The following is a 25,179-nucleotide window of genomic DNA, read 5'->3' on the forward strand; positions in this document are numbered from 1 at the left end:
CAATTTTTCACAGGGAGAGGATATTTCTAATCCCTCAATGTGTATTCCAGAGGTAAAGCACTCTTTTCCTATGACATCTCTGTTTCACATAAAAATAGATGACAGAAAAGATTCTTTCCTAACCATCAGGAAAAAAAAAGTTCTACCTTTTATTTTATTGTAGAACTCAAGAGTTTGATGACTTCAGACCTGAATATTTTCACTGTTCAAAGACACCCAAATACCCAAATGAAGTGCTACTGTACAACTATAAACAGCCACCGGCGTAAAAGAGTATGTCTCAACCTTGGTATTCCTGAAATCTGGAGTGGATAACTCTTTGTTGGGGAAGGGCAGCACTAAGTACTATAGGATGCCTGGCAGCATCTGTGGCTTCTACATGCTAGGTGCTCATGTCTCATCTACCCACATAGGACAGCCATTATTATTATTATTTTCTTGTGTGTGTGGTACTGGGGATGGAACCCAGAGGCACTGTACCTCCGAGCTACACCCCAGCCCTATAGTTTTTAGTCATTTTATTTTTGAAACAGGGTCTCACTGAATTGCAAATTGTAAAGTAGTTGAGGCTGTCCTTGAACCATGATCCACCGGTCTCAGCCTCCCAAATGCTGGGATTACAAGCATGGGCCACTACGCCCAGTTTAAGACACCATTATTGACAGACACTGTCAAACATAATCTGGGGGTCGAAATAACCCTTCTTAAGTAAACCCAAGGTTAAATAAACTTTGTTCATTTAGAAAAATACCAATACTCACAGAACACTACGCACTACTCACAATTATAAGCAATTAAGACATATCAGCACATTTAATGTAATCCTCAATAATAACTATCAAGGAGGGTCTATCCCCCCACCACCATTTTATAGATAAGAAAAGAGGTACACAGATCACCAGAATACAAGTGGTGGAGATGCAAATCAAATCCAGGAAGCCTGGTTCCAGAATTTGGGCTCCTAACTTCTATACTATTTCCACTAAGTCACAAGGAGAATAAACACAAATTGAAATAATTTTTTATCAAGATTTTATTTTAGTACTCTTATAACAGTGGCACCTTAAATATCCCCACAGAGACCAGAATACTCATTTGTATAATAGGAACAAAATTGAGATTAAAATAAGATACTTTTCATCAAAGGCACTCAGTAAGGCTTCAATGAAAAGTCCCAAGAAACAATGCTGTTCTTCCTGTTTATCAATACTCCTTACCTTCATATGAATATGACCTCTTTGTTTTCCTTCCCTGTTTATCTGCATATACAATAGTAGCAGTTGGCAATACAGAAGAATTACTGTGAACCTAGCTTCTTTTGATTTAGGTTACTGCTACCAGGAGGCACAGAATACCTCTTATGTAACCACTTCTGTCTGCTGAACATAAATCACAGTAACAGGCCACGGGCATCTCCAATGACTTTTGAGTAGCTCCAGGTATGCGAGGGATTGTGCCTGACTTTATTCATTGTACACACAGTACTCACAAGAGATAAGCAAAATGACTGACCCTCAAAGATGTCCCTGCCCTAATCCTTGGTACTCTGTTATTTTACATAGCAAAAGGGAGTTGGCAAATGGACATAGAGTAACTTGAGGATAATTAAGTTGACTTTAGCACAGAGATTATCCTGGATTATCTTGGGTGCCAGTCTAATTCCCTGAGCTCTTACACCATTCCTTAGCTGAGGACAAGAGATGCAGCAGAAGGGAAAGTCACGGATTCAGTTGAACAAATATTTGACAGGATGTTGCTGGTTCAAAAGTGAAGAGGACATGCTCACTTTGGTACTACATAGAGTAAAATAGGAATATATAGAGAGAGAGAAGCTTCACATGGCCCCTGTGAAAAGACAACATACACATTTGTGAAGCCATTGATATTTTTAAGGGATCTATTGTACAACATGATGAGTATGGCTAGTAACAATGTATTGTACTCTTAAAAACTGTCAGAAGAGATTGTAAGTGTTCTTATCATAAAAACAAGAAAACCCAAAATGAGTCTGTAAATAGATTCTCTCTCAGTCTCAGATAAGAGCCCAGCAAAGAGACATCTTCATTTTGGCCTTATGAAATCTAGTATAGTAAAACCAAACAAACCCACTCCCACTATGACCTACAGGACCATGAAACATTAACTTGTATTGCCTTGCACACTATGTTTATGATCATTTGTTGCAGCAGTGATAGAAAACACACTACACAACATGACAAGGAAGCACAGAAATTCATCCACTGCTATCCCATGAATTGCCACATGATAGATAGGGGCTCAGAAACCCAGTCTTTCAAACCCTTAAACTATTTCCTTAAACAATATCTTCACAGGTGGAATTCCTAACATGTAAATAATTTTGCATCAATTCATTCATTGTCTCCAAACAACAGCTATGTAAAGTAGGCATTACCATCACTTTTGCAGATGAAAGACCGAGGCTCCTAAGCACTATTAACGAGCATGGTACATCAGGCTGGGCTATCAGTATGCGACAAAGCCATGAGCTCTTTCCTCTTTCTTCTCATTGCCTTTGCATGTACTACGTTGAACAGTAAGAATGCAAAAAATATGGAAGCTTAAACAAAGAGATCAGAAAAACACAAAGAAAAGTGATTTTCTGCTGGCAGGGAATAAGAATAGGTAAGAATTTATGGAACTGATAAGATTTAGGTCTAGTCTTGATGGACAGGTAGGATTTGAAAAGATGAATGGTAAGATCTGATTATTTTGTAAAGTTGGAATAAAAGCTGTGTGTGTTTTAAGTTAAAGTGCGCAGACTTCATCATATTCTTAAGCAGCAATATTTTAGGCTGTTAAATGGTGAGTGTCTCGAGACAGGTTTTGTTTGGTTTATGAAACAGCATTTTGCAGACATATTTGTATAACAATTGATGGGAACACATGAAGATGCTAATGCTGGTGAATTGTCATTTCAAGAAGGTCACACTTTTGGTAGAGAATATATACATATATCACAGAAATCTAGACAATCTGCCTTCAATAAGTAAGTCTACACCAGGGAAATATCCAATAAGATATATGCAGTGAAGCAAATATACAGATGCAGCAGAGAGGCTGGGAAACTTCTGTGCAACCAAGAAACCCTCTCCTCTCGTCATTTGGGAAGCTTTGTGGCATAGCTACATTTGTACCAAAAATCAATACTCCACCCCTTGGCCATAGCTGATTAGACACCTCACTAAAGCTGGGTCAGACTCTCCATTCTGGCGACTTGGAATCGGGCCTCTGAGATGCTTATAAGAAACTCTATTAGTGCTTAAACCCATGGGCCATGTAAATTCCTGAATTGATTCAAAGACAGCTTGTCTATAGAGAACAGAATAAAGCAGATGTGTCTAGAGACAAAAGACCAAATATACCAAGATAAGAAATAAGGAATAGTAATCTTAGCTCCCAGTGCTTTCCAAATTTGTAGTTCTAGGTACTCTGAGGTCTTGCTGTACTTCTTAACCTGAATCCATGAGTGACTCCCTTTTATCTGCTCCTTTTCTTTAATATAAATTGAGTGAAATTAGAAACAAATGATCCCTTGTGTCCGATTTTCAAAAATACCCAAGTACCATGTGCCTTCCCTCTGTTCCACACACATAGGAAAGGCCCACACCTAGGTCAGTCTATTTGCCTTCCCTGTCTTCTCTGAATATAGCAGAGTGTCTGAATCCTACCAAGGAAAAAACAAAAAATCAAGCATGAGAAGAGGAGGCCATCCCAGATCCATGGCTGTCAGCCCCAGCTGTGCTCAGCAGGGCCCACCACACCTTCTGTATCTTTGCTCCGTCTTCCAATTGCCCCTTATCATATTGCTGCTTCCACACATCTCTCTGGTCCCACCCACAATGGCCTACTGGAAAGAGTTGTCTGTGCACGTCCTTAGCCCCACTGGAATGTGGCTTCCACCCAAATACTCCATTGAATCTTCCCCAGAGTTACCTTCCACCTGCTTGTTGCCAAACCCAAAGGACAACTCTCAGTCCTCATCTTGCCTCTCAACAGCATTTGATACTGTGGAGATTCCCTCCTTTAAATATTAAACATCTGAAAATGCTCCAGGGTGCCACACTCTGCTAGTTTTCTTTCTCCATCTCTGCTTTTTCCTTCTCTGTCACCTCTTAATCCACACATCCTTTAAATGTTGATGTTCCCTTAAATGTTGAGGCTTCTAGGTCCTTGCCATTTCTAATAGGACACTCCACCTGACGGGTCTTAATTACTTCTATGCCTTGATGGTCTCATCACTGGCATTTCTAGGCCTCTCTGCAGGACTGTGTGTTCCCAACCGCCTATCAAAGATTTCTCCACCTGGTCTTCTTTCTCTTCTCATGCAACATACCCCAAACCACTTCCTGTACATCTCTCCACCCTTTCCTTCACCAGGATCCTGCCACCCAATACCTTGTTCAAACAACGTGCAGAAGCACCACCCTTGGCTCCATTTCCTCCCTTACTCTCACTACGAAAGTGCTTATGAAGTTCTTTACATCTTATTTTTTAAGAGAACCAAAGTTCTTCCCCAACTTAACACCTTCCTTTGGCTCCCAATGATCTCAGGATACAGTCTGAAGGACTGGCGAGACCCCTGCTCTGCTTTACTGTTGTGGCCTCTTTTCGAGCGCTCTCTTAGCTGTAATGTGCTGGCCCAGCCCCTGCTTCCCTCAACATCTTCTCATACTCCACTCCCCATCCCTCAACACTCTTCATCTTGTTCCATCACTAGATGACTCCTACTCACTGAGGGTGAATACCTGACTTCATTTACAAAGGGGTCCTGAGCCCCTCAAATCTTCTAAGTATCATATCTGTCCCACTCTCACTCAACTGTCCCTACCACAAGCTCCCAGAGCACCCACTCCCTACCTCTGCTCTGTAGCACTCCCCACTCGATCTCAGTTCCCTTTACCCTCTGGGTTCCAAGGTGGCAGGGGTCTGCTATGCTCACTGCTAACCCTCTGTGGCTTTGCACAACAGGTATCTTTCAGTATGTGTCGTTTCATATGTAAGTATTCTTGGAAATTATTCTTAATGTGATTTATTAAAAAAACATTTCAGTGTGACTGATTACTAAATTGCCCCACTTGTATATACTTTGAAAAGGGCCACACTGTCTAGGTAATCTCTTAGGACCAGTTAAACATAGCTCTTTTGTGTCATTTCCAGGCAAAACTTAAGTGTCAAGTAAGTAACATATAACTTGAGCTCATAGTTATCTTTTTGGAAATACAGCTCACTATGAATTTAGAATTCAAATTTCATTTATGTTCATATGGTCATACTTTATAGGATCAATTGCTTAAAATTAAATAATTCCAAGATTATGTACTTTGAAATTTAGGGGTTGCAGTTTTCCCATGACTACAGGGAAAAAAGGAAACAAATTTAAAGATTGTTTCTTACCACGACTATAATTTTTCTCTTCATTTTGATTTAAGCAACTTTCCAGAGACCCCATTTACTTTCATTAATGCCTAAAGCATTATTTTAGGTAATTATACACACACATAACCATGTACTTATTATGCATATACATATCATTGAGGTATATGTGCATACATAAATACACACTAATAAACATAATGCTTGATGTTGAGCACAATATTACCTTTAAAAGAAGCCTTTCCAAACAAACTGAACACAGGTTTGATTTTCATAATTAAAGCATATTGTTTGGCACAAGCTGGGGTAGACACAGTGCCGACCCTTACTGCCCTGCTTCCCCTTACTTCTTTCTCAGAAAAGTGACTGCAACAGGAGTCGTGGTTCTTGACTCAAGTTGGGCAAGATCCTCAGGAGCACCAAGGCCCCAGTCCTGAGAGTGTCATGGGAGTGAGTGCTTAGGAGGATCCTAGGAGGAGGATGGGTGCAGGAGGCACACAGCGAGGCACGCAGGAGCAGAACAACCCCGCTTGACCCTTCTTGGCCCTAATTTTCTATGTGTGCAAAACAGAGGAAATGACGTCCAAGTCTCAGGGTTGTTCTGAAAATTAAATAAGAATATGCAAAGTAGTTAGCATAGTGCCTAACAAGAAGTAAACACTCAACAAATGGTATGCTGTAGTTTCTTGAATGCTTTTCAGCAGTCCAGAATTAAAATTGCAGATAATGGAAGAAAAATGCATGCAAAAATGAGATTTTAAGAATCCAGCCATTGGCTGCTTTGATTATATAGAGATCAAGCTACACAGAAAATCAGTTAAGGAGACAAGAAGAATAACAAACTCTTTCTACTAGGAAAAGGAAGGAGTACAGTGTCATGCATAACTAAAAAGCTCCACTTCTTATTAAATTGTGGTCCTAACAGCTGCCTCTATTTGAAACCAAGAGAAAAGTGGCAGGCATTGTTATTGTTATGATTAATAAACCAAATTAATTAATAGCTGAAGTATAAGAGTCAATTAAGAAATAACTATTAAGATCAAATTCTGCTTAAAAGAAAAATATCTAACTTGGGGTCTTGTTAAATAACAATGAAAAACCCCAAGATGAAGTATATACTGCAGAAACTCTCTTTTATGGCCATTGATACGCTCTGTGCTTCCCGGGGTTTTTTTAAATACTCCAGGGTAAAGAACACAGGGAGCAGCGGAGGAAGAGCCTTCTCTCCATTCAGCCTCAATCCAGCTGCAAAAATTCCCTGTGTTTGGGTAAACACTGGAGACACTATAGTAAGCACATGATTTCAAATCAATCAAAGGCATTACTTCCTAAGATGGCTTGGAACAATTCGATGGAGAGCCAAAGGCTCACAAATATGCTAACCAATCATGTAGCTAGACAGCTTTCTCCCTCAGGAATTCTAAAACACAGTGAGTACCCAGCAGGTCAAGGGAAAGGCGATCCATCTTTGAGCAAGTCTTAATGTCTGGAATTCTCCCTTGGAGTTTCCAGGAAGGCAGTCCCTGCTGGTCACCACAGTCAATTTTTGATTATTAAAGTGACTGTCATCTGACGTGTGCACAATCCCACTTCTGCTACTCTTCTGCCATCTACCTCTCTCTCGGAGAAAACACAAAAGGACCGGTGACTAGAAGGATGGGTAAAATATGACAGAAAGAAGAGAGCTAGTATTAAATTATGGAAGCTAAAACTAACACCTGATTGCCTGTGGTGTATGTGGCTGTAAAGTCCTAAACCTCTATTAGCAAAAGCAGAGAATTTAGATGAAAACTTTCATCTATCAGGAATACGTACATCCAGAGTAGTTTTTCAAATAAGGAATCTACAACTGGTTAACTCAGGACCCGGGATTACCGTTTGCCAAGCTTCTTCTAATCCTCAAAGAAATTCCTTCTAAATGCCTCAATTCTAGTCTTTCTTCCTTAGAAGAAACTAGAGTGTAATTCTCAGGATCACAGGTGGGTGGAGAACTACCACCGCAGAAGCAAATTCATAGAATTCCAAGACTTACAGGCATATCTGTTCTAATGGGACTGTATTAAAGAAGCATTAAGAAGAAAGAGCACCACTCTCCTCGGCTCTCCTTGGCAACTGTCTTTAAACCACTGTATTTTCGTTGATTTTACTAAGCTGTATCTTGGAGTAACACTCTTCCCCAAATTTATAAAATTACAATTGTTTTTGATAAATTTTAAAAACACTTAACAGAGCATGGGAAATAGAAATATTCCTTGATAATAACGTATCCCATTTTTCCTACCACTAAGGACAAGCAGATTCAAATTTCTGATATTGAAACATATAAATCTGGGAAGGGATTTTTTAAGAGCTAAGTGGGAAAAAAGCAAAAGAAAATATACCCACAACCAGCAACAAATACATGTGCCTAAATTTTTATTAATTCCTGCGCTGAATTCTAACATGAAATAATCTGAATATTAAAGATAACACAGATTAAAAGCTTTATTATTCAAGGTTGAATCCAAAGACCATCTATGTCACTTCTTATGTTAAAACTAATAGCAGCCCAAATATTTTTCAGAAAGTCTTTAAGAGTACAATATTCCACTAAGGGGAAGTAAATTTTCAGAACATTCGCTGGTGTTGTGTTTCCAAATCTAATCCTTCATGCATAAGCTACAAAGTTAATAAAGAGCAGATTAAAACCAACCAAAAACAAATTATTCGGTTTTCCATTTCACTCCTCAATTCTTGTTTTAAATGCAGCTGGACTCTCTGCTGCCAACACAGTTAAAGCTGTGGCAGCTCTAATAATCCACAGATATCATCACAAAGGCTGCAGATATATCCTGAAATGAAAGCACCATATGCCTAATTACTGAGCTAAGAATTCATACATGGAGCTAAAACACTCTCAGCTTTTCATTTTCAGTTCACAAAGTATTTCTTCTGATGTCCTAAAGGTGTTTCTCCAGAGTTCACTCTTCTGGGCTTTTTTCCTGCCCCCAAGTTAGGAGCTGCCTGACACCAGGCCAGGAAGTCAGAGGCAACTGGACATTGATGAATGAACGAGAACCTGTTCCATTATACACCCTTTTTTTGATTTTCCTAAGGATGAGCATCATCTCAGTGGGAAAAGTTTAAACAAGGCAAACAATGCTTACTTTCCTGCCACAGGAAGCAAGGATTTGGGCATCAGCAACTAAGAAGGGAAGCAGCAACAGAAAAAAACAAGATATTGTTCAATTCAGCATTACTACAGGCCAAACTTCCTTTTCTTTCCTGGAAAGAACTTCCTGAATTCTATTTGGGTGGGGTGAGGATGGGGGTGGAGGGGTGCGTGCGTGTGTGTGTGTGTGTGTGTGTGTGTGTGTGTGCGCGCGCGTGCTGGAGATTGAGAGGATGGGGGTGGAGGTGTGTGTGTGTGTGTTGGAGATTGAGCCCAGGAGCATCCGGAGCATTCTACCTCTGAGCTATATACCCTTAGAGCTGTTTTTTGAAACAAGGTCTCACTAGGTTGCTGAGGATCTTGTTAAATTGCTGAGGCTGGTATCAAACCTGCAATTCTCCTGTCTCCGCCTCCCAAGTACTGGGATTATAGGCATGGGCCACCTGGCCTGGCTCCTACTCTTTTTCTTATTAAAAGTCCAAGCTTATTACTCCCACCAATCCCTAGTTGCTAATTAATAAAAGCACTAATACTTTATTTAATTTCTTGAATAATACTACATGCCAAGAACTGTGCTAAGAGATTCATATACATTTTCTATTTAAATGCTTATTAACAACTTTGCAAAAGACAATTATTAGCCTCATGTTGCAGGTGTGAAAAGAAACTCAGAAGTGTGTCTGCTCTGGCATATTGCCTCAGAGTCTAACTAGGCTGTAAAGAATATTGGTTATCTACTTATGTGGTTCTTCACTTTGTTTACATTTAAGATAAAGAACTTTTTATTGTCAGATTATGGGTTATGGATTTATGGGATAGAAAAAAAAGAGTCTCCACTTCTAGGGGATCTGAATCAGTATGAAGAAAGGTAATCTAGGCCCATAAAATTACCAAATAGTCTAAAAACAGAAGTAGCAAATGATGTGAGAATCTGGAAAGGGAGAACTTGGTAAAAGCTGAGGATGTAGGAAGAGTTTCATGGGAACATGAATTTTTGAATAAGTGAGAGGATACTTTTTGAGAGGAATGAAGTAAACAGGCAACATTCTAAAATAGGGTCTGTGTTTTGGAGACAGTAACTATACAAGTGTAGTGAAAGCAGAGTCCTCCTTCCCAATGACTCGAGAAGCAAGCTGAGGCAGACAGGCAGGAGAAAGATGCCAACTAAGGAGCTGTGGCTTCTAGAGCACTGTTCTGCAAACTGAAACCGCTGGACCACCAGCATCAGCAATGCCTGGGAACACATTAAAAATGCGACTTCTGTGGCCCACCCAGACCCCCTGAGTAAAAACTGGAGACAGAGCCCTGCAGCCTATGAATACACCCTCAGGGGATTCTGGTGCATGTTAGTTTTATTTGCAGCCTTACAGAAAATGGAGGACCACTCAAACTCTAACACAAGAGAAGTGCTATTTCAGAAGATTAACTTATTAGTTAACTGCAGGATGGATTGGAAAAGGAATCATTTGTAAATTCATAAAGTTCACAGAGCCTCTGACATGCAATTATTTATAAGACAGTACTTTTCAGGAGATACAGTATTAAGCTGGGAAAAATAAGACCAAAGTTTGTTCTTTCTTGCAAAACATAACACTTTCATACAAAAAAAAAAAAAACAAGTTTACAAAATTCTGATTTTTCTAATGGAAAACAATACCTAATTTATGACTTTTTATCTCAGTGCAGTACTGTAAGCATTACTTATTAAAACACTTTTTCTAAAAATTTTTACTGGAATGGAAAAGATAAAAATCAAATTTAATTAGGTGAATGATATATAAAATTGAAATATAAGAAAAATGACAGCTCACTAAATATAGTACACAACTCTAGAAAATAATGAGCAAAAATGAATGAAGACTCCATCTAATTTAAAAATCACATGCCTGACAAACAAAATGCTGGGTATAATATAAAGCGGATTGACTTTTCAACAGAACTTTTTTATTCAAGTAAATGCTGACCTTTAAAGAAATCCCACAATTATTTACATTTATTTCAATGATGCTACTTTTTTTTTTTTTTTTTGGTGGTACTGGGGTTCCTGGAAACCCTTCTACCTATGGGCTACACTCCAAGACCTATTTTATATATTTTTTTGGAAACAGGGTCTCTTAAGCCAGCAAGGCTGGCTTCGAACCAGCGCGATCCTCCTGTATCGCCTCCCAAGCGTGAGGATTACAAGCGTGTGCCACCAACTTCCGGCTAGTGATGCTATTGTTACTCAAAAGATTTTTTATGGACCACTTTCAGACCCAATATACAAGATATATAAGAAATTTTCATTTTATAAATCATTCTGAAAAAAATACTTAAAACTGAAAAAGGTCATTTTCTACATGTATTACTTTCTTTATTCACTAGATCATATTCATAAGATTTTTGACTGCTGTTAAAAAAAAAATCAAGTCCCTCTCAAAAGACAATGGCTGGCAGTCCATGATTGAATGCAGAGAAAGGTGCCTGATGCCCTTTTAAAATATGTGTTAAAAGATTCCAAAGATGCATGACACCCTTTTGGAATAGGTGATTACTTAAAAGGAAGTCAAACTTAACCTGGGAGGCTCCTGCCTGTGTGTTTATTTACTAAGCCCTATTATGGGAAAGCCCAGAGCTACCTAACCCACTGGAGGTAGAAGAAGAGGGAAGGCTGTTCTTCCCCCTCTCTCAACATGATAGTTCTGGAATAGATCAGAGACAATAAAGAACTCATGTCACAGGAATTCTGTATCCTTGGAAGGAGAGAAAAAACAAGTACTTCTACTCTACGGCTTTAACTTATTACTAATAGGTACTAAATAAATCATAATTTTGTTCATTCTAACTGCTAATGCAGCTTTCAACAGTAGTTAATAAATCATCTTCATTTTCTATGCTCCTCAAATCCAACTCCGTCCCCTTTTAAAGCTACTGAGTTCTTCATTATACATTCTATGTTAAGTAATCCCAAGAGGATTAAATAATGAAGGCTAGCCAAATGCTTGATATGAGTGAATGTATACAATTCATTAAATACATGCCAATTATGAAATACACTTTTTACTACATAAAGTTCCCTTCATACTGCTTAATAAGTATCCCTTATAAAATTGCTGATGTGGCCTGATAACTCCCAGAGTCACAATACGGACTGTTCAAGGCATTCTAATTATAAGCTGAAAACCTGTAGTTGACTTGATATAACATTTGACACTGCCAGTTGACTCCAAAAATAACATGCCTCAGAGATCAGCATCTTAAATATTCTAAAATTACTATCATCTCAAACCACAATTTATAAAAATAATATAGTACATTCATGTCAATCGTTATTCATCATGTTAACGTAATTTCAAAGCCAAATTTAAATAGTTCTGGTGTTTGGCAGACAACTTTTATGAACTAAGCAAGGTCAGAATATAAACACATTTTGAAACGTGCAACTCTTAACTATTCTAAAAATCATGACTAAAAACACTTGATTTGAAGGAGTTGGCCAAAACACTGGAGCCTAAACTTCATAAACAAATCATGCTTTTTAAAATTTTAAACAAAGTACCTTAGGCAAAAATGTGTATTTAACCTATTTTAAACACCAAAGGGTTCTAATATAGAAAAGATTTATCTTGTCCCTTCAAGCCTAAGAATATACATTGCTTTAAAATGTTATATATTGTGTCTTTTGGTTGATTTAAGAATTGTTTTTTAAGAAAATTGCCATTTTCTGGCATCATTAAAATCATTTCTAAAATTCTATTTTTTGGTGGTGCTGGGGATTGAACCCAGGGGCATTCTACCTCCAAGCTATTCCATTAGACCTATTTCTTAGTCTTTATTTTGAAACAGGGTCTAAGTTACAAAGGACCTCACGGAGTAGCTGAGGCTGTCTATGAACCTGGATCTTCCTGTCTCAGCCTCCCAAGTACTGGGATTACAAGCATGTGCCACCACACCCGGCTTTCTATTTGAACTATTTTTGATCTTCATGTATGACCTAAAAATATTTATAAATCATCCTCATGAGTTCTATACAGTGGAAGACCCTCTCTTCTTTACCTAGTTAACAAAGGCCAATATCCTTCTCAAAGAGCTGATGAAAAATACCAACTATAACTTAAAAATGAACATGAGCTAACTGGGTCTTAACCAAGGGAAAGTGGGCCTTCCCAAGTCACTTGCCAAGAATTCTCATCAACAGAAAGTATTTTTTATCCTAGGTGTCTAACTCAGGGAAGAAGTTCATTTTTGTAACTTTTTTTTTCTTTAATAAAACCCTATCTATTGCTTTAAAACTTGGTTTCACTTAGGAGCCCACATCCGGCCAGCCAGCTTGCCAGAGCCATCTCTGATATTACTAGTTAGACATCCAAGGTCTGCTTTCTTCCCAGTTCTGCTCTTTAAAACTTACTTAATCTATGTATCCACAATACAAATAGTCAACCAGCACAGGAGAAAATGCCAAATAAAGAAAGGCAGATTAAAAATACAAAACACTACTTCATCCCTGAAGACATTTATAAAGATTCAATAGACTACATTCATTATTTCACAGATGGGAGTATAAATGCTCTTTGAAATGCTACCCATCAAATGCTACCCTAAACACTATGGTGTTTAGGTCCATTCTCAATTTTAGGAATTTCAGAAAAAATCCTACTTACAGGGGTGGGGAATAATGAAAAGTGAGGTAAAATTACTAGACAAAGGTGTTTATCATAGCATTTTTTTTTTAGTAAAAAAGAAAAGAACCTAAATGCTTGGGTCAAGGAAATAAAGTATGAACATTCTATTTTATATATTATTCTATTATAAAATGACATTAAAAAGCAAATGAGCGCAGTGTGGTGACATATGCCTGTAATCCCAGTAACTGGGAGGCTTAAATAGGAGGAGAACAGGTTCAAGCCCAGCCTTAGCAACTTAGGGAGGCCCTCAGCAAGTTAGTAAAAATAAACCTTGTTTCAAAAAAGTAAATAAAGACTGGACAAGTAGCTCAGAGGTAGAATGCTCCTTGGTTCAATTGCTGGTATGAGAACAAAAACCAGGGAGAGAGGGGGAAGGGAAGGGAGAAAGAGAAAAAGAAGGAGGGTAGAAGAGGAGAAGGGAAGGGAAGAAAAGGGAAGGGACAGAATGGAATGGGGACTGTTAAAGTCCAGTAGTAGCGCAAGCCTGAGGCTCTGGATTTAATCCCTAGCACTAGAGAAAAAAAAAAAAAAAAGATTCTAAGTTTCTACGGTATGGTATAGTGTGGGAAAATTAGCATATATTGGGCAGAAGAAGGGGAGCGCTGACCCGTCTTTGATTGATAGAACTGTGAAGAGCTGTTTTCTTTTTTCCAAAAGCACTCCCATATGCTTTTGGAATTTTCTTTTCAAAGTGGGCATTAGTTTACAATGAAAAATCATAACAAAATATATTTGCTCCTTCTACAAACCTATTTTCTCCCTTGCTAAGACAAGTATCAATGTGCAACACTTTCTGCTGTGCATCTTTAGTGATGGATCTTTTAAAGCAGCCTTCAAGAAGCCATACATCTATAAAAGGGTGAAATTTCAGGCAGCTACAAATGAGATTTTGAGACTGGGTACACACCCTGTGCCACCTTAATCATTTTACAGGTCTGTTCTTTTTCTTATGTTCTGACTAATATAATGGAAAAAATCACTTCCTTTTAGTAGTTCCAACATATGAAAAAGGAACTTGGATCAAAATATCATGTCCCAAACCTCAGCTCAGGAAGTTGGACTGCCACCCCCAACATGGGCCAGAAGCATTTCTCTGATAACCTTCTTGTTCCTTATAAAGATTAAGTGCTCCTCAAGGGACCCCAAAAAGATCATTCAGTGAGGAAGAAGTGGAGATCTGGCAGAAGTGGAGACTCCAGTAGTAGCTCTTGGTCTTTGGATGGGGTGAATTCCTGAACCTGTACTCTGGGGCCTCTGTACATCAATTACTGCCACACCCATTCCCATAAACTCCTACCTCATGTAAACAGGATTCCCCACTAGTGCTGCAACAAAGGTTGTTTTAGAACGTGACCTGCTACATTAATAACCACCTTTCCAGAAACTGGTATCCTTCATTACTTTTGCATCTCCTTTCTATCTCTTCTCCCATAACAAGTTCTCACACTACATAGCCCCACATGGGGGACTGGTGCCTGGACGGTCTAGTGGAGACTCACCTATAAATACACTGAGGTTGATATAACATGGTCTAAGTGTCACTTGTGTAGAGGAACAGAGATCAGAAAGCAGGAGAGCAAATCAAGGGCTTTTTGGTAAGTCTGAGAGCCAGAGACACAAATGGACTGGCAAAAAAGAGAGAGATAGATTAAGGGAGTCATTATTCTAGTTATAAAAGTCAAATAAATACAAAGGCTAGTTGTGCCTTTTAATTTTATTATCTCTGTTCCGGATTATGTGACGACTGCTGGGCTCTGATGTACCTAAAGCAACTGCCAGAGTATTCAAGGGAAGAGAGCAGTGACTTTTAAATGCTCTTAAACCTTAATCTCCTTTGGTTTGCTTTCAAGTACTTAATGATCACAGAAGTCTTTATCAGGACTCCCTGGGGGTGGGGCACTGCCACCACATTCCTCAAAGCAGAGGAATTAAGGCAGTATTGCTTTCTCTGCCAAAGCCTCCCCAAGCAAAGCAGCTCCTTCTCTTCCAGGACATTCTCAGTGGGACTCTCTCCATTGGCCTGCCATTCAGGGTCAAGGAAGAGGGAGAAGGCTTGGCCAGCCAGTCTCCAAAGCATGTCTTTGTTTTAGAGTCAGTATTATCACAGGCTGATGGGGCCTGGACAGAAACAGCAATTCCCTGCTCCATCTTGTGTGTGCTGGGGGCAATCAGGCAGTCACAGCTCACTGGGCCTTCTTTCTCCTCTGTAAGATGAATACTGGGCCTGACACATTAATACATCCAACTCAAATGTGAAACTCTCAAAACAGGCTAAACTCTGAGCTAATAAATAGAATTGATATAGGCAAACTTTATTAAGTGACAAAGTGAGCTCTGGTTATAGGACTTATCAAAATTACATAATTTTTGCTAAGTCTAAAATATTTTTCTTCTCACTTCTTAAAAACATTCCTCCAAAGACAAAAACAGGTTAAAATTCACTATTCAATATCTCTATTTCAATGTGTAAGGAGATTAACTCAACTGTGACTGTTCTGAGAAAATGGCATATCAGGAACAAACACATATGACTATGAGAAAGAAACAAATGAATTCTTCCATATGTATTTTGAAATATCAGCTGAAGAAGTTATATGCAGTAAATACAATTTTAAGGATACTTAAGGTTTTTTGGAATTTGGCAGGAATCTGAGAAAATTAAGAAAATCAACGCTGACCATAGCTCAGTAAAAATCATAGCTACCTGAAAGATCATTTTGATGATTTATTAATGTATCTCCTTAAGCAGCAAAAATAATTCTAACTATTTTTGATAGCCTTTTGGAACTTCATTACCCACTTTCCTCAGTTATTTAACAGCATGTGGAACAATGTAGTCATGGCTTGATGGGGTTAGGTGGTAACCAGGACTTTATGTAATAAGTAGCATTAATTGTGTACTTGCTGTATGCCTGCTTCAGTATCTGAGAGACTGGGTACTATTATGATCCACACTTTTCAAATGAGGAAACAGAAGTTCTGAGAGATTAAATAAAACTTGCTAAAGGTGGATTGTACAGGCCAGATTCAGACCCAGGTAATCTGAGTCCAAAACCCACTCTTCCAACTGCCACATGCTGCAGACAGACAGGTGATGAGTACACTCATCACTCTCTCCACTCTATCTATATAGGTGAAGAAAATGGCCCATTTATTGGTATAGTTTTTATTTATTTATTTATTATTTTGGGGGGGCAGGTCTGGGGATGGAACCCAGGGGCATTTGACCTCTGAGCTACACCCCTTGCCCTATTTTTTTTATTCTTTTTGTGTGTGTGTGTGGTACTGGGGGTGGAACACAGAGGCTTTCTACCTCCGGGCTATACTCCCAGACCTTTTTTTTATATTTTATTTGGAAACAGGGTCTCACTAGGTTGCTGAAAGCCTCACTAAGTAGCTGAGGCTGGCTTCGAAAACATGCGATCCTCCTGTCTCAGCCTCCCAAGCGCGGGGATTACAAGCGTGCGCCACCACGCCCAGCTTATTCTTTATTTTGAAACCGGGTCTCACTGAGTTGCAGAGGACCTAAGTAGCTGAGGCTGTCCTAGAACCACGATCCTCTGGTTTCAGCCTCCCAAATGCTGGGATTACAAGCGTGCGCCACTACGCTTGGCTTATTGGTATAGTTTTTAAATGTATGGCTACTTATCTCTAAAAACATAGTCCGTTAAATTAGCTCTCAATTCTTCTGTTTCCCATAGTGTTATGTCACAAGAGCATGACGAGTATTTATAGTTTGAAGGAGCTGCCCCAAGTCATCATACCCCTCTTCCCTGGGCACCCATACACACCTTTTTCATTTACTCTCTTTTCCTTTTACCCACTCTTCTTCTAAAAGAATGTTCAACTGAATGTTTATAAATACCTCCACTTTCTGCAGAGAACTGATTTTTTAAAAAAAGATGTGAAAGATGTCATATCAAGCCTTTCCTGGGTGACTTTAAAAAGAAGACATCTTTTAAATCATCCTACTAGCGAGATTCTAAATACTAGCGTTTAGGCACTATAGAGATCAAATCTATAATACTATAGTATTGTATGTGTTTTGTTCTCTACATTAGAGTCTGCAAATAATGAATATGGACAATTAATATAAATTTTTAGAGGTGTTTTTAGGAAGCAAGCTTTTTAGGGCATAGTGAGCAATGCTCACTGAGGATTAGAACTTCCATTCTCAACTCAACTCTGCCCCTACTTGGTGATGTGGTTTCCAGAACAAGCTTAGTGTGCTGGCTGCATCTACTGTAAAAGGTATGAGCTGAGTTATCTGTAAAGTCTCATTCAGATACAATAATTTGTGCGTGCATGCATGCACACGTGTGTGTATATGTGTGTTAATCGGTTTGAACCCAGTGTTCTACTTCCTAGGACTATTTTATTTTTTATTTTGAAATAGGGCATTGCTAAATTGCTGAGGCTGACCTCAAACCTGTGATCCTCATGACTAAGTCTCCCAAGTACTGGGATTACAGATGTATGCCACCATGCCTACCTTAGAAATAATGCTTTTTTATTTAAAGCTTATGTTTAGTTTTTAAAATCTGAGATTTAAAGCTATCACTTCTATGGCATATTGTTGGTAACTGGGAAAATTCATTTGCATAATAAGTGTAAAGGGCCTTTTAATAGGTGGGGGAAGGATTACAGGTAGTTTAACTACTAAACACTAAGCAACCAAGGCAGTAGGCTAAGAACACTGGGAAAAGTCAGGACTTACTTTCCCCAAAGAAGGAATCTCTTCCCTAAACTACTAAACACAGCCTTCATCTTCTATCATTTTTATCTACTTAAGAGCAAAGGCCAGTTTGCTCATCATTTCACAGTATCTCTGGACTTCACAGTCACTGCTTTTATTTTGACCAGTCTAAGCCCATCTTTGGCAAACACATACATATTTATGACTTCATAGGGCATAAATTAAAAGGCCACAGGCACTCTACTGGGCTAGGATGCATAAGTGAGTTCCTGTGCAATTCTGATCCTCCTAGATATTTAACCTTAATCCCTCACAGGGATCTGTATCTAATTCTATCTTCTGACCTTGAGACATATGCTTAAGACTCATTTTAAAAAAGAATATATACTACCATAGCTTTTGAAATAATTGCTTTGGACTACCATAGCTTAGGAAATAATCTAATTGAAATATGCAAGTTTTTCAGTGAAGTCAAAGTCAGATCTCATGCAAAGGCACTTTTTACACATGAATTACTAGGATCGATTTCTCAGGATAGTTTAGTTCATTCATTCTCCTAAGAAATACAGATCAGCCGGGTGTGGTGGCGCAGGTTTGTAATCCCCGCGCTTGGGAGGTGGAGACAGGAGGATCGCGCAGGTTCGAAGCCAGCCTCGCTGGCTTAAGAGACCGTTTCCAAATAAAAAATATAAAATATACGTGTCTGGGAGTGTAGCCCTGAGGGAGAAGGGCTTCCAGGAACCCCAGTACCACCAAAAAAATAAAAAGAAAAAAAAAAGAAATATAGATACATTGGTTGGATAATGCATGTTTTCAACCTCCTTTTATAATTTTAACTAGGTCCTAAGTCCTATATTCAACTCCTTTATATGAATCTTAGTTGCCTGATAGGAAGATGACAGACACTTCTTTTGGGGAAATTATCAGTAGCTTACAGAAAATTAAGCTGAACATAATCAACTAACTGTTAACAATCTTTTCTTTTCTATATTAATGTTCAATAGTCAGCATGTACTCCAGTACTTACACTGTTGAAACCTTACTTACTTGTTTAAAAAAGAACCCTTTCCAACATTCCATTCTCTCCCTGCTCTGGTGAAGGTCCCTGAGCAGGTCAGTTGTGCCGTGTTCTCTGCCGTGGCCTGGGGTCAATGTAGTATGTGTCCCAGGTCTAGGAACAATGGAATAGGCAAGCCAGCCAAGGTGACTAAGCTCCTTCAATCAGGTCTTCAAGATGTCACTTTTATTACTTTATAAATACTATTCCCACAGCATGACTACCCATACAAGAACCTGGAAAGTCAAGTTTCAAAGTAAAAGTGTTTCATTTTGTTTGAGTCCATCAAGCTCCCACATCGGATTCTTACCGAAAGGATTAATGGTCAAAGTGATTTATATATTGTTCTCAAAACTACATATATAAGGCTAGTGTAAAATATAGTTAAAATGTTAATCATTAGCTACCAACACGGAAAGGTTCTTTAAATTATGATTATACAAATAAGTTCAGAATAGGAAAAAAAACCTTCTTTTAAGAAACTTAGAAGAAAACTGTGGCCCTACAGCTGACAGGTACCAAGGCTGCCAACCTACACAACCACCACCGTCTCTTGTGTTGGTGGGGTCTTCAGTCCAAGATGGAACAATCTGTTTCCTCTATTACTCAGAACTCCCCATAATTCCAGAAAATGGAAAAATAAAATACTCATCATCAAAATTAGATTAAGGTCTGAATCCTAAAGGATAGGATGAGCTCTTTGTGTTATTCCCCTGCCCCCTAAAGACAAAAGACCTAAAAATACTTAATTTTTTTAAAAAGGTGGAGCAAAAGGAGAAATGAACTCTTTTCTAAAAACTCCATGGAACTATCTTAGCTTCTGCTCTTTATTATTCGAATACTGCTTTTTAAAGCTAAGAGCAACTTAAGTACAACTTTAAGATGATTCAATTCATGAAAATAAAGAGGCACTCTGTACGCATTATAAATTTAAGGGAAATTGAAGCCGACGTGGTGGTGCATGCTTGTAATCCCAGCATTCTGGAGGCTGAGACCGGAGGACTGCAGTTCGCGGACAGCCTCAGCTACTTAGTGAGGCTCGCTGCAACTTAGTGAGACCCTGTTTCAAAATAAAGAATAAGAGCCAGGCATGGTGGTGCATGCTTGTAATCCCTGAGCTTGGGAGGCTGAGACAGGAGGATCGCACAGGTTCGAAAGTAGCCTCAGCTACTTAGTGAGGCTTTCAGCAACTTAGTGAGACCCTGTTTCCATAAAAAAAGGTCTGGGAGTATAGCCCCGGGGGTAGAAAGCCTCTGGGTTCCACCACCCCCAGTACCACCAAAAAAAAAAAAAAAAAAAAAAAGAATAAAAAAATTGGGCAAGGGGTGTAGCTCAGAGGTCAAATGCCCCTGGGTTCCATCCCCAGACCGGCAAATAATAATAATAATAATAATAATAATAATAATAATAATAATATAATATTTAAGGGAAATTGCAGAGTAAATTTACAAAGTTTTCACAGGGATAAAGTGAGGAAAATCTTAATTTAAAATTTTACATCAAAGATTTGCCATCCAGCAAATTAGTAGATCACTTAATGCCTTTCTTAAAAAGGCATTAGGCAATGTCTTATTTGAAATTAACTATCTCCCCTAAGACACAAATGTGTTAAAAATCTACTGCAGTACCAGAAACACAATTGGGTCAGCCTTATGAAAAATAGTCTTAACTGCCTTTGAACCAAATTTATAAAATATCTCTCAAGGCAGAAATCCACTGGTCCATGACTAGGAGCCCATACTGGTACCTGAAACTGAATATAAATATGTATGAAAAGTCCAATGCCTTATTCCCAATGGGCAATCACTCTTTCCTTTCCAAAACCAAATGCTCACCACATTCTTTAAGAGCATCATGCATTTTTTAATTTTATTTTATTTATTTTACAAAGGAATACATTGGCTTGAACTAATCTGATGGAAAATAATAATCCATATTTTCCTATTGGCCTCTGACTAACTACTGAAGCTCTAACATGCTGGCTATTTTGAGTTCTTAGAACAATGTGTACTTTTAAAGAACACATTTCATTTAACAACTTTATGCAAGGCTGGTTAGTTTCAGAACACATAGGACCTAAGATGTTGGCAGCACACTTTCAACAAAGGCAATGTAAATTTCCTTTACACAATAAATTTAGGCCTTTTGATTCAGAGACAAAGGTAATCATACAGTTAATATACATTCCTGAAATGACTGCAATTGTCCTACCACTTCTGCTCAAATGTTCTTTTACTCATTACAGGTCAGTAACAACAACTTTTTAATATCTGTGCATCTTTAGTGTTTAAAATCTCTTAACAGACAACTGTGACCTGCACTAACTAGCAGGTCATATGAATGTACAGGCATGGAAGGCAGGTGTGAATTACTCTCTTTGAATTTAAAGGAAACACAGGCAGACACAGGTCACTTTGGGTTAATTTCCTGTGATTTATGTTGAATATTTTTAAAGAACTGGAAGATGAAGATGGGAGGTTGTTTGGAAAGAAGTAGAGCTTTGTTCCACCCTCCTGGTCTAGTGATACTGACAGGATTTTATGAAGAAGGGAAACTGCTAGAGAGGTGTTCAGGAGAGTAGAATCCACTACCCCGCAGCCAGGGTTCTATACCTGAAGAAGGGGAAAAAGGCCCATAGACTATCAAAGATGGCCGTGTGCATGGGAGGGATGGAAGCATTCTTTCTAGAGTAAACTAAAAGGGACCCAAATCCACTTTAACTTGCTCAATTACAGCTTAACTAAATTCATCTGGTCTAACGTTAATGGCACAAATCCTATGACAATCAGTCCACCACCTCCATTCTGCAAGCCACCTCAGCTAAATACCTCTAGACCAACTTGGAATTCTGTTTACCCTCTGAAAAACTTGCATTACAAAGTTTCCTTTCTCGACTACCAACACAATATTAAAACACAAAATTTATTTTCAGAGACTGTATCATTTTAATAAATGAAAAAATACTACCATTCATAGTGTGTTTTACAAGACCCAATCAACAGTAGGGATGACATGCTTTTAATATGCTTCCCACAGCTCTGGGCAAAAGGCAAAACCCAGGCTGGCAGAGTTTCACACAGGGAAGCAGCCTTAGGAAGCATATCAGAAAGCCCACTGACAGATGACAGGAAGGAAATTCCAGCTTCCTGATTCAAGTCCTGACTTGGACATTAACAGGTCTGGAGCTTGGGGCTCTTCAATTTTCATGTCTGAAATGACAGACAGCCTGAAGTGATTTTTTTTAAGGTCTCCTTCAGCTTTAAGATAGTCATAAACTAGTCACACATTTGCACACTGCAAATTACAGGAAAAACATTACAGAGGACTTATCAAAGTTCATGTTTGTTCTGGACTAAGTTTGTCAACACTGTGCTGCTAAGGAGGCAAACCTGTTGCATCACATGAAATACCCTACTTCTGACGGTGCACTAGAAACACAAGAGGCACTAGACAGGCTTTTTAAATTTTTATCTTTTTAAAAAGTAAACAACAGAATCCCTCTTATAATGGGAAGTTCTTGAGTTTCACCTTTACAGTTTAGAAGTGCACTCAACGCCACCTGGCAGAACGGGGCTACAAGGCTGAATGCTGGGAGCTATGGCTCACTGTTGGAACCTTTTCACCAAGCGTGATTGATTGATGCTTTGAGTTTACAGCCTGGCTTCACTTTAAAGCCACCTCCAAGCTACGGTAGGGGCTGTTCGGTTCCCTCACCGCGACTGTTCTAGGAGACTATTAACCAACCATGTGCCAGTCAGTGGAAGAGGTCTGCACACCACCTGCCCATGTATTCACACCTACTTGGTGCTTTAAGCTCACCACAGCATGCAAGTTAAAAGCAAATGAGATTCAATCTCAGATCCTAATTGGCTACATTTACTATGATAGAAAAAAGAAAAACGAAAGAGCCTTTTTTGACAGGACACCGGGTGGAAGTGCAAAACACTCCGTCTCTTCCTACCTCGTACTTAATGTTGTAGTCCTAAGAGTTTCAAAGGGCTGCTGTTTCCCAGAAAGAAAAATAAAATAAAATAACCCAGCCCGCAGGGAGAGATTTCTGGCACCTCGCACTCACCTCTTTGATCTTTGCCCTCTTCTCGCGGACCGCGGCATCGGCGGGCTCCCGGTTCTCCACCCCGATGGGAGGCACGAAGTCCAGGTCCGGGAGCCCCCTGAACGCCGCCTTGTCACGCAGCTGGTCCTGGGCTACCTTTTCCTTCTCCAGCAGGATATCTCTCTGGATCTCCTCAGGCAGCTTCTGCAGGGTCTCCTTGGCTTCCCTGAGAGCCCGCTCGTGGTTTTCGCGGATTCTGGCCAAGTTGTCCTCCAGGGCGGCCGCGGGGTCCCCGGGCGCGGCCAGGTCGCGGTGGCGGGCTCGGCCCTCGGCTGCATCCTCGGCGCGCGCCCCCGGCCCGGGCTTGTGGTCGGCGGGCGGCTGCAAGGCGGGGCTGGAGTGGAACAGGACTCCGCTGAGCAGCTTGGAGGAGTCGGGCAGGAAGAAGATCGCCCCGAAGCAGAGCGTGATGAAGGCGCTGAACACCAGTAGCAGCACGAACTTCTCCGTCAGGCGGAAGGCGGCGGGGCCGGACCCCTTCCTGCCGCCGAGCCCCCCGCCCAGGCCGCCGCCCGCCGGGCTGCTGAAGAGCGGCAGCAGCCCCCCCACGGGCATCGCGCCCGCCGCGCCCGTCCAGCCGCCCGGCGCCGCGCCGCTCAGCAGCCAAACTTCGCCGCCGCCGGGCGTCCGCGGCTGCGGGTCTGGGTCCAGCGCATCCAGGCCGCCCCCGCCGCTCGGCCGGGCTGCGGGCCCCTCCCGGGGCAGCACCTCCCCGCCGGGTCTCCTCCCCGGGGTGGCTCCGGTGGCCAGCAAGCACGCGCGACACACGGCCGGCTGCAGCCCCTGCGGGGAGAGAAAGCGGTGAAGCACGGTCATTACCGAACAATGATAAAGTTTCCCGCGGTCCCGCCCTGCGCGGCCCCGCACCGCCAGGACACTCCCTGCGCGGGGACCCGGGCCCGCCCTCCGGCCCCGCTGCCGACTTGAGGGAAGTTTCCGAGGGCGGCGGGCGCGCACCTGGGGCCGCGCGGCGTGCAGACACCTCGGCAGGGGGCGGCGCACCTGGGAGCAGCTCAGGCGCGGCGTGGGCGCGGGGCTCGGCAACTTGGCCGGCTCCCCATCTCCCGGGAGGACTGGCTGGTCTTCCGGGCGGCGGCGGAGCGAGCGGCCCGCAGCCCAGCCCCGCGCAGGTGGGCGAGCGCGCAGGCGGCACGCTGCCCTCCCGCGGCCCCGCGAGCTCTGAGCGCCGCCGGCTGGGCGGTCGGAAACGAGGGCGGTGACGCGGCCGCGGAGTGACGGCGGCTCGGCCAATCGGGCGCCGCCCAGGGCCCGCGGGGGTGGGGCGAGGCGGGCGGGGGCCGCGGGCGGGGGTTACGGGAAGCGCGGCCCGGGGCGGCGGGCTGGCGGGCGGACGCGGAGCTGGGAGCTGCGGGCGGGGAGTTGGGTCCGCGGCCCCGGCCCGAGGCGCTCGGCCCCGGGCGGCCCGGGAGGCGCGGGGTGGACGCGGGATGTCCGCACCGCTGTCCCGGGACCCCTGGCAGGACCGTGCCCCGCGGTCCCCGCGCGCCTGGAGGGTCCCGGGAAAGGCGGGGACCCCGGCGCGGGCTCCTTCGGGCGCGTCTTTTCTCCACAGACACTGTCCTATCCCCAAGGCAGGAATTCTCGGTACCCGGTACCAGTTAAAGCCAAAGTCCGCGATCCTGAGAGCGTCTGAGCTCTCTGGCCTGCCTGGCATCCTTTCACATCCTCAAAGACTTTGGGGTTGCTTAGAACTCTTCCTAGGCACCCTCTCCCCCTTCAAAAATTAAAAAAAAAAATTTTTTTTAAAAGGAGGAAGAATAAAAAGAAAGAAAAGAGTTCTGTGCCTCCCCCACTCACCCCTACTTTCGAAATTCATTTACCTCATAGCAGTTGGTCAGATTTTCCATTCAAAGAAGACAGTTTTACGCTGCCAGAGCGTCAAGCAATAAATTGAGCACTGTTGAAATTAAGTCTTGGATCCGACTACTTCCAGCGAAGTGAAGGACTGGGTCCAATCGAAATTGTTTTCAAGACAGCCTTACAGTATTTGATATCTCAAGGAATACCATGGAGACTGGCTCCACCTCCCATGACATCGCAAAGAATGGCCCTGGCCCCTGCTGATACCACATTAGAAGGACT

At 41.4% G+C, this 25,179-nt stretch overlaps 1 protein-coding gene across 1 annotated transcript in view; it reads right to left on the bottom strand.

Moving 5' to 3' along the window:
* The window catches only part of MAN1A1 (mannosidase alpha class 1A member 1), a gene marked incomplete at both ends in the record, with an annotated part of 186,164 nt that extends 161,220 nt beyond the window's left edge, over positions 1–24,944 (bottom strand). The window contains 2 exons of the mRNA XM_080700521.1: positions 23,038–23,859; positions 24,918–24,944. Of these exons, the coding sequence (XP_080556647.1) occupies positions 23,038–23,859; positions 24,918–24,944 (849 nt within the window). The remainder of the gene's footprint in view (positions 1–23,037; positions 23,860–24,917) is intronic.
* Positions 24,945–25,179: the final 235 nt, after the last annotated feature.

Source organism: Muscardinus avellanarius (assembly GCF_963383645.1).
Source record: "Muscardinus avellanarius genome assembly, chromosome: 8".
NCBI classification, from domain to species: domain Eukaryota; kingdom Metazoa; phylum Chordata; class Mammalia; order Rodentia; family Gliridae; genus Muscardinus; species Muscardinus avellanarius.